Source organism: Pristiophorus japonicus, unplaced genomic scaffold (assembly GCF_044704955.1).
Source record: "Pristiophorus japonicus isolate sPriJap1 unplaced genomic scaffold, sPriJap1.hap1 HAP1_SCAFFOLD_212, whole genome shotgun sequence".
In the NCBI taxonomy this organism is placed as follows: Eukaryota; Metazoa; Chordata; class Chondrichthyes; family Pristiophoridae; genus Pristiophorus; species Pristiophorus japonicus.
Genome location: NW_027251821.1, coordinates 845,646 through 860,962, shown reverse-complemented (window position 1 = coordinate 860,962; position 15,317 = coordinate 845,646). Strand labels below are relative to the sequence as shown.

At 52.5% G+C, this 15,317-nt stretch overlaps 1 protein-coding gene across 3 annotated transcripts in view; it reads right to left on the bottom strand.

The window, feature by feature from the left end:
* The window catches only part of rpl7l1 (ribosomal protein L7-like 1), a 37,013-nt gene extending 21,933 nt beyond the window's left edge, over positions 1-15,080 (bottom strand). For all 3 annotated transcript variants that reach the window (XM_070871112.1, XM_070871111.1, XM_070871113.1), the window contains exon 1: positions 15,019-15,080. In XM_070871112.1, coding sequence (XP_070727213.1) covers positions 15,019-15,032 — 14 coding nt within the window. In that variant the 5' untranslated portion in view covers positions 15,033-15,080. The remainder of the gene's footprint in view (positions 1-15,018) is intronic.
* Between the last annotated feature and the right edge of the window lie 237 nt (positions 15,081-15,317).

Sequence of the window (15,317 nt, the reverse complement as noted above, 5' to 3'; positions counted from 1 at the left end):
AGCAGCGCATTTGGAAAATGGTGACATGATATGTCCAAGTCAGCATGGATTTGTGAAAGGGAAATCATGCTTGACAAATCTTCTGAAATTTTTTGAGGATGTTTCCAGTAAAGTGGACAAAGGAGAACCAGTTGATGTGGTATATTTGGACTTTCAGAAGGCTTTCGACAAGGTCCCACACAGGAGATTAATGTGCAAAGTTAAAGCACATGGGATTGGGGGTAGTGTGCTGACATGGATTGAGAACTGGTTGTCAGACAGGAAGCAAAGAGTAGGAGTAAATGGGTACTTTTCAGAATGGCAGGCAGTGACTAGTGGGGTACCGCAAGGTTCTGTGCTGGGGCCCCAGCTGTTTACATTGTACATTAATGATTTAGACGAGGGGATTAAATGTAGTATCTCCAAATTTGCGGATGACACTAAGTTGGGTGGCAGTGTGAGCTGCGAGGAGGATGTTATGAGGCTGCAGAGTGACTTGGATAGGTTAGGTGAGTGGGCAAATGCGTGGCAGATGAAGTATAATGTGAATAAATGTGAGGTTATCCACTTTGGTGGTAAAAACAGAGACAGACTATTATCTGAATGGTGACAGATTAGGAAAAGGGAAGGTGCAACGAGACCTGGGTGTCATGGTACATCAGTCATTGAAGGTTGGCATGCACGTACAGCAGGCGGTTAAGAAAGCAAATGGCATGTTGGCCTTCATAGCTAGGGGATTTGAGTACAGGGGCAGGGAGGTGTTGCTACAGTTGTACAGGGCCTTGGTGAGGCCACACCTGGAGTATTGTGTACAGTTTTGGTCTCCTAACTTGAGGAAGGACATTCTTGTTATTGAGGGAGTGCAGCGAAGATTCACCAGACTGATTCCCGGGATGGTGGGACTGACCTATCAAGAAAGACTGGATCAACTGGGCTTGTATTCACTGGAGTTCAGAAGAGTGAGAGGGGACCTCATAGAAACGTTTAAAATTCTGACGGGTTTGGACAGGTTGGATGCAGGAAGAATGTTCCCAATGTTGGAGAAGTCCAAAACCAGGGGTCACAGTCTAAGGATAAGGGGTAAGCCATTTAGGACCGAGATGAGGAGAAACTTCTTCACCCAGAGAGTGGTGAACCTGTGGAATTCTCTACCACAGAAAGTAGTTGAGGCCAATTCACTAAATATATTCAAAAGGGAGTTAGATGAAGTCCTTACTACTCGGGGGATCAAGGGGTATGGCGAGAAAGCAGGAAGGGGGTACTGAAGTTTCATGTTCAGCCATGAACTCATTGAATGGCGGTGCAGGCTAGAAGGGCTGAATGGCCTACTCCTGCACCTATTTTCTATGTTTCTATGGCACATGTACCCAAAAGGCCTGAGAGAGGGAGCAGGAGATTTACGAGAATGGTTCCAGGGATGAGGGACTTCAGTTACGGGGATAGACTGGAGAAGCTGGGGTTGTTCTCCTTGGAGCAGAGAAGGTTGAGAGGAGATTTGATCGACGTGTTCACAATCATGAGGGGTCTGGACAGAGTAGAGAGAGAGAAACTGTTCCCATTGGTGGAAGGGTCGAGAACCAGAGGACACAGATGTAAGGCGATTGGCAAAGAACCAAAGGTGATGTAAGAAAAAGCTATTTTACGCAGTGAGTGGTTAGGATCAGGAATGCACGGCCTGAAAGGGTTACATCGGATATACGGCACGGACACAGGCCATTGGGCCCAACCAGGCCATGCCGGCATTTATACTCCACTCGAGCCTCCTCCCGTCTTTCCTCATCTAACTCTATCAGCATAACCCTCTATTCCCTTCTCCCTCATTTGCTTGTGTAGCCTCCCCTTAAATGCATCGATACTATTCACTTCAATCCCTCCCTGTGGCAGTGAGTTCCACATTCTCACCGCTCTCTGGGTAAAGAAGTTTCTCCTGAATTCCCCATTGGATTTCTGGGTGACGATCTTATATTGATGGTCTCTAGTTATACTCTTCCCCACAAGTGGAAACATTCTCTCTGCATCCACTCGATCAAACCCTTTCATTATTTTAAAGACCTCTATTAGCTCTATGGGGACAAGGTGGGTAGGTGGGGTTGGGGGATATGGGGAGAAGGTGGGTAGGTGGGGTTGGGGATATGGGGAGAAGGTGGGTAGGTGGGGTTGGGGATATGGGGAGAAGGTGGGTAGGTGGGGTTGGGGATATGGGGAGAAGGTGGGTAGGTGGGGTTGGGGGATATGGGGAGAAGGTGGGTAGGTGGGGTTGGGGATATGGGGAGAAGGTGGGTAGGTGGGGTTGGGGGATATGGGGACAAGGTGGGTAGGTGGGGTTGGGGATATGGGGAGAAGGTGGGTAGGTGGGGTTGGGGATATGGGGAGAAGGTGAATAGGTGGGGTTGGAGGATATGGGGACAAGGTGGGTAGGTGGGGTTGGGGGATATGGGGAGAAGGTGGGTAGGTGGGGTTGGGGGATATGGGGACAAGGTGGGTAGGTGGGATTGGGGATATGGGGAGAAGGTGGGTAGGTGGGGTTGGGGGATACGGGGAGAAGGTGGGTAGGTGGGGTTGGGGGATATGGGGAGAAGGTGGGTAGGTGGGGTTGGGGGATATGGGGAGAAGGTGCGTAGGTGGGGTTGGGGGATATGGGGAGAAGGTGGGGTTGGGGGATATGGGGAGAAGGTGGGTAGGGGGATATGGGGAGGTGGGGTTGGGGGATATGGGGAGAAGGTGGGATTGGGGGATATGGGGAGAAGGTGGGGTTGGGGGATATGGGGAGAAGATGGGTAGGTGGGGTTGGGGGATATGAGGAGAAGGTGGGTAGGTGGGGTTGGGGGATTAGGGGAGAAGGTGGGTAGGTGGGGTTGGGGATATGGGGAGAAGATGGGTCGGTGGGGTTGGGGGATATGGGGAGAAGATGGGTAGGTGGGGTTGGGGGATATGAGGAGAAGGTGGGTAGGTGGGGTTGGGGGATTAGGGGAGAAGGTGGGTAGGTAGGGTTGGGGATATGGGGAGAAGATGGGTCGGTGGGGTTGGGGGATATGGGGAGAAGATGGGTCGGTGGGGTTGGGGGATATGGGGAGAAGATGGGTAGGTGGGGTTGGGGGATATGGGGAGAAGGTGGGTAGGTGGGGTTGGGGGATATGGGGAGAGGTGGGGCTGGTGGATATGGGGAGAGGGTGGGTAGGTGGGGTTGGGGATATGGGGAAGAAGGTGGGTAGGTGGGGTTGGGGATATGGGGAGAAGGTGGGTAGGTGGGGTTGGTATGTATCCTTTCCTGATATGTACACCCTCGCATTTCTGGTATCATCCTTGTAAATCTTCTCTGCACCCTCTCCAGTGCCTCTATATCCTTTTTATAATATGGTGACCAGAACTGTACGCAGTGCTCCAAGTGGTAAGGTTCTAAGGATACGGGGTGAGCCATTTAGGACCGAGATGAGGAGAAACTTCTTCACCCAGAGAGTGGTGAACCTGTGGAATTCTCTACCACAGAAAGTTGTTGAGGCTGATTCACTAAATATGTTCAAAAAGGAGTTAGATGAAGTCCTTACTACTCGGGGGATCAAGGGGTATGGCGAGAAAGCAGGAATGGGGTACTGAAGTTGCATGTTCAGCCATGAACTCATTGAATGGCGGTGCAGGGCCAAATGGCCTACTCCTGCACCTATTTTCTATGTTTCTAAGTGTGGTCTAACCAAGGTTCGATACAGGTTCAGCATAACATCCCTACTTTTCAATTCTATCCCTCCAGAAATAAACCCTAGTGTTTGGTTTGCTTTTTATGGCCTCGCTAACCCGTGTCACAACATTTAGTGATTTGTGTATCTGTATCCAAGATCCCTGTGTTCCTCTCCCCCACCAAGGAATAAGTGACCTCCCTATTCTTCCTCCCAATAATACCTCACATTTATCTGTGTTGGACATTTGCCCATTATATTCCCATTCTGTAAGTTTATTAATGTCCCCCTGTAATGTGTTACAGTCCCCCTCAGTATTAACTATCCTCCAATTTGGTATCATCCACAAATTTAGAAATTGTGTTTGTGATTCCAAAGTCTAATCGTTAATATAAATGGTGACCAACAGTGGTCCCAGCACTGATCCTTGTGGAACACCACCACCCATCTTCTGCCCCTGTGAATAGCTCCCTTTACCCCCACTCTCTGCTTTCTGTCCTGAAGCCAGCTAGCAATCCATTCTGGTGAAGAGAGACTCAATCGTGGCTTTCAAAGGGGAGCTGGATATGTGCATGAAGGAAACGTTTTGCAGGGCTACAGGGGAGTGGGACTAGCTGAGGGGCAGAAAACGCTAGTGGGAGTTGTGTACAGACCACCAAATAGTAGTAGTGAGGTTGGGGACAGCATCAAACAAGAAATTAGGGATGCATGCAATAAGGGTACAGCAGTTATCATGGGCGACTTTAATCTACATATTGATTGGGCTAACCAAACTGGTAGCAATGCTGTGGAGGAGGATTTCCTGGAGTGTATTAGGGATGGTTTTCTAGACCAATATGTCAAGAGAGCTGGCCATCCTAGACTGGGTGATGTGTAATGAGAAAGGACTAATTACCAATCTTGCTGTGCGAGGCCCCTTGGGAAAGAGTAACCACAATATGGTAGAATTCTTTATTAAGATGGAGAGTGACACAGTTAATTCAGAGACTAGGGCCCTGAACTTAAGGAAAGGTAATTTCGATGGTATGTGACCTGAATTGGCTAGAATATACTGGCGTATGATATTTAAAGGGTTGACGGTGGATAGGCAATGGCAAACATTTGAAGATCACATGGATGAACTTCAACAATTGTACATCCCTGTCTGGAGTAAAAATAAAACGGGGAAGGTGACTCAACCGTGCCTAACAAGAGAAATTAGGGATGGTGTTAAATCCAAGGAAGAGGCATATAAATTGTCCAGAAAAAGCAGTAAACCTGAGGACTGGGAGAAATTTAGAATTCAGCAGAGGAGGACAAAGGGTTTAATTAGGAGGGGGAAAATAGTGTATGAGAGGAAGCTTGCTGGGAACATAAAAACTGACTGCAAAAGCTTCTATAGATATGTGAAGAGAAAAAGATTAGTGAAGACAAACGTCGGTCCCTTGCGTCAGATTCAGGTGAATTTATAATGGGAAACAAAGAAATGGCAGACCAATTGAACAAATACTTCGGTTCTGTCTTCACGACGGAAGACACAAATAAACTTCTGAATGTACTAGGGGACCGAGGGTCTCGCGAGAAGGAGGAACAAGGAAATCCTTATTAGGCAGGAAATTGTGTTCGGAAAATTGATGGGATTGAAGGCCGAAAAATCCCCAGGGCCTGATAGGCAGCATCCCAGAGAACTTAAGGAAGTGGCCCGAGAAAAAATGGATGCAGTAGTGATCATTTTCCAATAGTCTATCGACAACACTTTTTAAAAAAGGAGGGAGAGAGAAAACGGGGATTCTGACTGCAGGGGACCTACGTTTGTCTTTACTAACCTTTTTCTCTTTACATATCTATAGAAACTTTTGCAATCCCGTCTTAAAGTTCCCTGCAAGCTTCTTCTCGTATTCCATTTTCCCTGCCCTAATCAAACCCTTTGTCCTCCTCTGCTGAGTTCTAAATTTCTCCCAGTCCCCGGGTTCGCTGCTATTTCTGGCCAATTTGTATGCCACTTCCTTGGCTTTAATACTATTTCCCTTGATAGCAACGGTTGAGCCACCTTCCCTTTTTTATTTTTACGCCAGACAGGGCGAGAACAACATGCCACGGCATCTCACAGGAGGTGGAAACAGAATCAAATGGACGGAGCCAAAGGAGGAGCTATTGATAGTGCTGACCGAAAGCTTGGTGAACGAGGCAGGTTTGGAAGGGGACGAGGCTGGGGCAGCGAATCCCGAGCTCGAGGCTGACCGAGCAGACAGGCAGCAATGGGGGGCTTCATAACCCCAGACGCTCAAAGTGCTTCAGTCAGTCAGGTGCCTGGATCCTTCACGTCGACCCGAGGGAGACAACAACGGCTCACCAAAATATGGCCCCTCCGACAGTGCAGCACTCCCTCAGTACTGCCCCTCCGACAGTGCGGCACTCCCTCAGTACTGCCCCTCCGACAGTGCGGCGCTCCCTCAGTACTGCCCCTCCGACAGTGCGGCGCTCCCTCAGTACTGCCCCTCCGACAGTGCGGCGCTCCCTCAGTACCGCCCCTCCGACAGTCCCTCGGTACCTCCCCTCCTACACTCCCTCGGTACCTCCCCTCCGACACTCCCTCGGTACCTCCCTCCGACACTCCCTCGGTACCTCCCTCCGACACTCCCTCGGTACCTCCCCTCCGACACTCCCTCGGTACCTCCCCTCCGACACTCCCTCGGTACCTCCCCTCCGACACTCCCTCGGTACCTCCCCTCCGACACTCCCTCGGTACCTCCCCTCCGAACCTCCCCTCCGACACTCCCTCGGTACCTCCCCTCCGACACTCCCTCGGTACCTCCCCTCCGACACTCCCTCAGTACCTCCCCTCCGACACTCCCTCAGTACCTCCCCTCCGACACTCCCTCAGTACCTCCCCTCCGACACTCCCTCAGTACCTCCCCTCCGACACTCCCTCAGTACCTCCCCTCCGACACTCCCTCAGTACCTCCCCTCCGACACTCACTCAGTACCTCCCCTCCGACACTCCCTCAGTACCTCCCCTCCGACACTCCCTCAGTACCGCCCCTCCGACACTCCCTCAGTACCGCCCCTCCGACACTCCCTCAGTACCGCCCCTCCGACACTCCCTCAGTACCGCCCCTCCGACACTCCCTCAGTACCGCCCCTCCGACACTCCCTCAGTACCGCCCCTCCGACACTCCCTCAGTACCGCCCCTCCGACACTCCCTCAGTACCGCCCCTCCGACACTCCCTCAGTACTGCCCCTCCGTCAGTCCCTCAGTACCTCCTCTCTGACACTCCCTCAGTACCTCCCCTCCGACACTCCCTCAGTACCTCCCCTCCGACACTCCCTCAGTACCTCCCCTCCGACACTCCCTCAGTACTGACCCTCCGACACTCCCTCAGTACGAATGGGGAATTAGCTCAAATGGTAGAGCGCTTGCTTTGCATGTGAGAGGTAGCGGGATCAATGCCCGCATGCTCCACTATTGGAGAGAGGCAGGAGTCGAGAGAGACAGCGGCCTATAAAAGGCTCAGCAGTCCGGGGAGCGTCGAGAGAGGAGAGAGGCAGCGGCCTATAAAAGGCTCAGCAGTCCGGGGAGGGTCGAGAGAGGTGGGAGTCGAGAGAGGCAGCGGCCTATAAAAGGCTCAGCAGTCCGGGGAGCGTCGAGAGAGGCGGGAGTCGAGAGAGGCAGCGGCCTATAAAAGGCTCAGCAGTCCGGGGAGCGTCGAGAGAGGCGGGAGTTGAGAGAGACGTACCGGTGCAGCTCCAGCTGGGAGAGAAGTCAAAAAGAAGTAGAAAGAAATCAAAAGGTGACGTCACAGCCAACGTGGTAAGTGATTGGCTGCTGATTGATGAGTAGTTTTTCTTTTTCTTTATTAATCAGTAACTTTTAACATTGTTGTCGGCAATTTAAGTGTATCTAAGGGTTAAGTCATGGCAGTCAGCTCGGTCACGTGATATGCTCCTCCTGTACCATGTGGGAACACGGGGACAACACCAGTGTCCCTGACGACTACATGTGCGGGAAGTGTGTCCACCTCCGGCTACTGACGGTCCGCGTTGCGGAGTTGGAGCTGAAGGTGGATTCACTCTGGAGCATCCACGATGCTGAGATTGACGTGAGTATCACGTGTAGCGAGTTGGTCTTACCGCAGAAGGGTCCACAGCCAGCGAGGGAATGGAAGACCAGCAGGAAGAGTAGTGCAAGGAAGGTAGTGCAGGGGTCCCCTGTGGTCATCCCACTGCAAAACAGATACACTGCTTTGAGTACTGTTGAGGGGGATGACTCATCAGGAGCGGGCAGCAGCAGCCAAGTTCATGGCACCGTGGCTGGCTCTGTTGCACAGGAGGGCAGGAAAAAGAGTGGGCGAGCGATAGTGATAGGGGATTCAATTGTAAGGGGAATAGATAGGCGTTTCTGCGGCCGCAACCGATGGTATGTTGCCTCCCTGGTGCAAGGGTCAAGGATGTCTCGGAGCGGGTGCAGGACATTCTAAAAAGGGAGGGAGAACAGCCAGTTGTCGTGGTGCACGTTGGTACCAATGACATAGGTAAAAAAAGGGATGAGTTCCTACGAAATGAATTTAAGGAGCTAGGAGCTAAATTAAAAAGTAGGACCTCAAAAGTAGTAATCTCGGGATTGCTACCAGTGCCACGTGCTAGTCAGAGTAGGAATCGCAGGATAGCTCAGATGAATACGTGGCTTGAGCAATGGTGCAGCAGGGAGGGATTCAAATTCCTGGGACATTGGAACCGGTTCTGGGGGAGGTGGGACCAGTACAATCCGGACGGTCTGCACCTGGGCAGAATCGGAACCAATGTCCTCGGGGGAGTGTTTGCTAGTGCTGTTGGGGAGGAGTTAAACTAATATGGCAGGGGGATGGGAACCAATGCAGGGAGATAGAGGGAAACAAAAAGGAGACAAAAACAAAAGACAGAAAGGAGATGAGGAAAAGTGGAGGGCAGAGAAACCCAAGGCAAAGAACAAAAAGGGCCATTGTACAGCAAAATTCTAAAAGGACAGAGGGTGTTAAAAAAACAAGCCTGAAGGCTTTGTGTCTTAATGCAAGGAGTATCTGCAATAAGGTGGATGAATTAACTGTGCAAATAGATGTTAACAAATATGATGTGATTGGGATTACGGAGACGTGGCTCCAGGATGATCAGGGCTGGGAACTCAACATCCAGGGGTATTCAACATTCAGGAAGGATAGAATAAAAGGAAAAGGAGGTGGGGTAGCATTGCTGGTTAAGGAGGAGATTAAGGCAATAGTTAGGAAGGACATTAGCTTGGATGATGTGGAATCTATATGGGTAGAGCTGCAGAACACCAAAGGGCAAAAAACGTTAGTGGGAGTTGTGTACAGACCTCCAAACAGTAGTAGTGATGTTGGGGAGGGCATCAAACATGAAATTAGGGGTGCGTGCAATAAAGGTGCAGCAGTTATAATGGGTGACTTTAATATGCACATAGATTGGGCTAACCAAACTGGAAGCAATACGGTGGAGGAGGATTTTCTGGAGTGCATAAGGGATGGTTTTTTAGACCAATATGTCGAGGAACCAACTAGGGGGGAGGCCATCTTAGACTGGGTGTTATGTAATGAGAGAGGATTAATTAGCAATCTCGTTGTGCGAGGCCCCTTGGGGAAGAGTGACCATAATATGGTGGAATTCTGCATTGGGATGGAGAATGAAACAGTTAATTCAGAGACCATGGTCCAGAACTTAAAGAAGGCTAACTTTGAAGGTATGAGGCGTGAATTGGCTGGGATGGATTGGCGAATGATACTTAAGGGGTTGACTGTGGATGGGCAATGGCAGACATTTAGAGACCGCATGGATGAACTACAACAATTGTACATTCCTGTCTGGCATAAAAATAAAAAAGGGAAGGTGGCTCAACCATGGCTATCAAGGGAAATCAGGGATAGTATTAAAGCCAAGGAAGTGGCATACAAATTGGCCAGAAATAGCAGCGAACCTGGGGACTGGGAGAAATTTAGAACTCAGCAGAGGAGGACAAAGGGTTTGATTAGGGCAGGGAAAATGGAGTATGAGAAGAAGCTTACAGGGAACATTAAGACGGATTGCAAAAGTTTCTATAGATATGTAAAGAGAAAAAGGTTAGTAAAGACAAACGTAGGTCCGCTGCAGTCCGAATCAGGGGAAGTCATAACGGGGAACAAAGAAATGGCGGACCAATTGAACAAGTACTTTGGTTCGGTATTCACGAAGGAGGACACGAACAACCTTCCGGTTATAAAAGGGGTCGGGGGGTCTAGTAAGAAGGAGGAACTGAGGGAAGTCCTTATTAGCCGGGAAATTGTGTTGGGGAAATTGATGGGATTGAAGGCCGATAAATCCCCAGGGCCTGATGGACTGCATCCCAGAGTACTTAAGGAGGTGGCCTTGGAAATAGCGGATGCGTTGACAGTCATTTTCCAACATTCCATTGACTCTGGATCAGTTCCTATCGAGTGGAGGGTAGCCAATGTAACCCCACTTTTTAAAAAAGGAGGGAGAGAAAGCAGGGAATTATAGACCGGTCAGCCTGACCTCAGTAGTGGGTAAAATGATGGAATCAATTATTAAGGATGTCATAGCAGTGCATTTGGAAAGAGGTGACATGATAGGTCCAAGTCAGCATGGATTTGTGAAAGGGAAATCATGCTTGACAAATCTTCTGGAATTTTTTGAGGATGTTTCCAGTAGAGTGGATAAGGGAGAACCAGTTGATGTGGTATATTTGGACTTTCAGAAGGCGTTCGACAAGGTCCCACACAAGAGATTGATGTGCAAAGTTAGAGCACATGGGATTGGGGGTAGTGTGCTGACATGGATTGAGAACTGGTTGTCAGACAGGAAGCAAAGAGTAGGAGTAAATGGGGACTTTTCAGAATGGCAGGCAGTGACTAGTGGGGTACCGCAAGGTTCTGTGCTGGGGCCCCAGCTGTTTACACTGTACATTAATGATTTAGATGAGGGGATTAAATGTGGTATCTCCAAATTTGCGGATGACACTAAGTTGGGTGGCAGTGTGAGCTGCGAGGAGGATGCTATGAGGCTGCAGAGCGACTTGGATAGGTTAGGTGAGTGGGCAAATGCATGGCAGATGAAGTATAATGTGGATAAATGTGAGGTTATCCACTTTGGTGGTAAAAACAGAGAGACAGACTATTATCTGAATGGTGACAGATTAGGAAAAGGGGAGGTGCAAAGATACCTGGGTGTCATGGTACATCAGTCATTGAAGATTGGCATGCAGGTACAGCAGGCGGTTAAGAAAGCAAATGGCATGTTGGCCTTCATAGCGAGGGGATTTGAGTACAGGGGCAGGGAGGTGTTGCTACAGTTGTACAGGGCCTTGGTGAGGCCACACCTGGAGTATTGTGTACAGTTTTGGTCTCCTAACCTGAGGAAGGACATTCTTGCTATTGAGGGAGTGCAGCGAAGGTTCACCAGACTGATTCCCGGGATGGCGGGACTGACCTATCAAGAAAGACTGGATCAACTGGGCTTGTATTCACTGGAGTTCAGAAGAATGAGAGGGGACCTCATAGAAACATTTAAAATTCTGACGGGGTTAGACAGGTTAGATGCAGGAAGAATGTTCCCAATGTTGGGGAAGTCCAGAACCAGAGGTCACAGTCTAAGGATAAGGGGTAAGCCATTTAGGAACTTCTTCACCCAGAGAGTGGTGAAGCTGTGGAATTCTCTACCACAGAAAGTTGTTGAGGCCAATTCACTAAATATATTCAAAAAGGAGTTAGATGAGGTCCTTACTACTCGGGGGATCAAGGGGTATGGTGAGAAAGCAGGAATGGGGTACTGAAGTTGAATGTTCAGCCATGAACTCATTGAATGGCGGTGCAGGCTAGAAGGGCCGAATGGCCTGCTCCTGCACCTATTTTCTATGTTTCTATGTTACTGCCCCTCCCACAGTGCGGCACTCCCTCAGTACCTCCCCTCCGACACTCGCTCAATACTGCCCCTCCGGCACTCCCTCAGTACCTCCCCTCCGACACTCGCTCATTAATGCCCCTCCGACACTCCCACAGTACCTCCCCGCCGACATTCCCTCAGTACCTCCCCTCCGACACTCCCTCAGTACCTCCCCTCCGACACTCCCTCAGTACCTCCCCTCCGACACTCCCTCAGTACCTCCCCTCCGACACTCCCTCAGTACTGACCCTCCCTCAGTACCTCCCCTCCTACCCTCCCTCAGTACCTCCCCTCCGACACTCCCTCAGTACTGACCCTCCGACACTCCCTCAGTACTGACCCTCCCTCAGTACCTCCCCTCCGACACTCCCTCAGTACTGACCCTCCCTCAGTACCTCCCCTCCCTCAGTACCTCCCCTCCGACACTCCCTCAGTACTGACCCTCCGACACTCCCTCAGTACCTCCCCTCCGACAGTACCGCCACTCCGACAGTCCCTCAGTACCTCCCCTCCGACACTCCCTCATTAATGCCCTTCCGACACTCCCTCATTAATGCCCCTCCGACACTCCCACAGTACCTCCCCTCCGACACTCCCACAGTAATGACCCTCCGACACTCCCTCAGTAATGACCCTCCGACACTCCCTCAGTAATGACCCTCCGACACTCCCTCAGTAATGACCCTCCGACACTCCCTCAGTACCTCCCCTCCGACACTCCCTCAGTACCTCCCCTCCGACACTCCCTCAGTACCTCCCCTCCGACACTCCCTCAGTACCTCCCCTCCGACACTCCCTCAGTACCTCCCCTCCGACACTCCCTCAGTACCTCCCCTCCGACACTCCCTCAGTACCTCCCCTCCGACACTCCCTCAGTACCTCAGTACTGACCCTCCCTCAGTACTGACCCTCCCTCAGTACCTCCCCTCCGACACTCCCTCAGTACTGACCCTCCGACACTCCCTCAGTACTGACCCTTCCTCAGTACCTCCCCTCCGACACTCCCTCAGTACTGACCCTCCCTCAGTACCTCCCCTCCGACCCTCCCTCAGTACTGACCCTCCCTCAGTACCTCCCCTCCGACACTCCCTCAGTACTGACCCTCCGACACTCCCTCAGTACTGACCCTCCAACACTCCCTCAGTACTGACCCTCCAACAGTACTGATCCTCCGACACTCCCTCAGTACTGACCCTCCCTCAGTACCTCCCCTCCGACCCTCCCTCAGTACTGACCCTCCCTCAGTACTGACCCTCCCTCAGTACTGACCCTCCCTCAGTACTGACCCTCCCTCAGTACTGACCCTCCCTCAGTACTGACCCCCCCACAGTACTGACCCTCTGACCCTCCCTCAGTACTGACCCTCCCTCACTCCCTCAGTACTGACACTCCCTCAGTACTGACACTCCCTCAGTACTGACACTCCCTCAGTACTGACACTCCCTCAGTACTGACACTCCCTCAGTACTGACACTCTGACCCTCCCTCAGTACTGACCCTCCGACCCTCCCTCAGTACTGACCCTCCCTCAGTACTGACCCTCCGACCCTCCCTCAGTACTGACCCTCCGACCCTCACTCAGTACTGACCCTCCCTCAGTACTGACCCTCCCTCAGTACTGACCCTCCCTCAGTACTGACCCTCCCTCAGTACTGACCCTCCCTCAGTACTGACCCTCCGACCCTCCCCTCCCTCAGTACTGACCCTCCGACCCTCCCTCAGTACTGACCCTCTGACCCTCCCTCAGTACTGACCCTCCCTCAGTACTGACCCTCCGACCCTCACTCAGTACTGACCCTCCCTCAGTACTGACGCTCCCTCAGTACTGACCCTCTGACCCTCCCTCAGTACTGACCCTCCCTCACTCCCTCAGTACTGACACTCCCTCAGTACTGACCCTCCCTCAGTACTGACCCTCCGACACTCCCTCAGTACTGACATTCCCTCAGTACTGACCCTCCGACCCTCCCTCAGTACTGACATTCCCTCAGTACTGACCCTCCGACCCTCCCTCAGTACTGACCCTCCCTCAGTACTGACCCTCCGACACTCCCTCAGTACTGACCCTCCCTCAGTACTGACCCTCCGACACTGCCTCAGTACTGACATTCCCTCAGTACTGACCCTCCGACACTCCCTCAGTACTGACATTCCCTCAGTACTGACCCTCCCTCAGTACTGACCCTCCCTCAGTACTGACCCTCCCTCAGTACTGACCCTCCGACACTCCCTCAGTACTGACCCTCCCTCAGTACTGACCCTCCGACACTCCCTCAGTACTGACATTCCCTCAGTACTGACCCTCCGACACTCCCTCAGTACTGACATTCCCTCAGTACTGACCCTCCGACCCTCCCTCAGTACTGACCCTCCCTCAGTACTGACCCTCCGACACTCCCTCAGTACTGACCCTCCCTCAGTACTGACCCTCCGACCCTCCCTCAGTACCTCCCCTCCGACACTCCCTCAGTACTGACCCTCCCTCAGTACTGACCCTCCGACACTCCCTCAGTACTGACCCTCCCTCAGTACTGACCCTCCGACACTCCCTCAGTACTGACCCTCCCTCAGTACTGACCCTCCGACCCTCCCTCAGTACTGACCCTCCGACACTCCCTCAGTACTGACATTCCCTCAGTACTGACCCTCCGACACTCCCTCAGTACTGACATTCCCTCAGTACTGACCCTCCCTCAGTACTGACCCTCCGACCCTCCCTCAGTACTGACACTCCCTCAGTACTGACCCTCCCTCAGTACTGACCCTCCCTCAGTACTGACCCTCCCTCAGTACTGACCCTCCCTCAGTACTGACCCTCTGACCCTCCCTCAGTACTGACCCTCCGACACTCCCTCAGTACTGACCCTCCCTCAGTACTGACCCTCTGACCCTCCCTCAGTACTGACCCTCCGACCCTCCCTCAGTACTGACCCTCCCTCAGTACCTCCCCTCCGACCCTCACTCAGTACTGACCCTCACTCAGTACTGACCCTCACTCAGTACTGACCCTCTGACCCTCCCTCAGTACTGACCCTCCCTCACTCCCTCAGTACTGACCCTCCCTCAGTACTGACCCTCCCTCACTCCCTCAGTACTGACCCTCCCTCAGTACCTCCCCTCCGACCCTCACTCAGTACTGACCCTCCCTCAGTACTGACCCTCCGACACTCCCTCAGTACTGACCCTCCCTCAGTACTGACCCTCCGACCCTCACTCAGTACTGACCCTCCCTCAGTACTGACCCTCCGACCCTCCCTCAGTACTGACCCTCCCTCACTACCCCACGGGGGGACCGGCCTCCGGTCCCTTATCCCGGACCCGCCGGGACAGCTCCCAGCCGCATCCTGCTGCCTTGCTGCAGTGAAAGGGCCCGATCCCGCGCCCCGCTGTCCCCTGACCGCGCGGGCCGCCTCCCGGGGCCGGATGGCGGCGGATGGCCATCACCCCCCGTCCCGCACTCACCCGCTCGCCTCCATGGCCGCTGCTCCGCCTTCATACGCATGCGCAGCCGACAAGCTGCGGAGCGACAAGATGGCCCATGCTGGGCCGGAGCGGCGCTGCTGCCCCCTGCGGCGGGGGAGAGTAACTGCAGCACCTGTGGAGATACAGCCCAGGACAGGTAGCCCAGCCTGGCCTGCAGGTGAGACATGACATCAGTGCCCTGGACTCTCAGGGCATTAGGGGAGGATTTTCAGGTGGGAAACTCAAAGGAAACATCATCCCAAGATCTGACAGAGTCACTCAACTCCCCAGGACCTGAC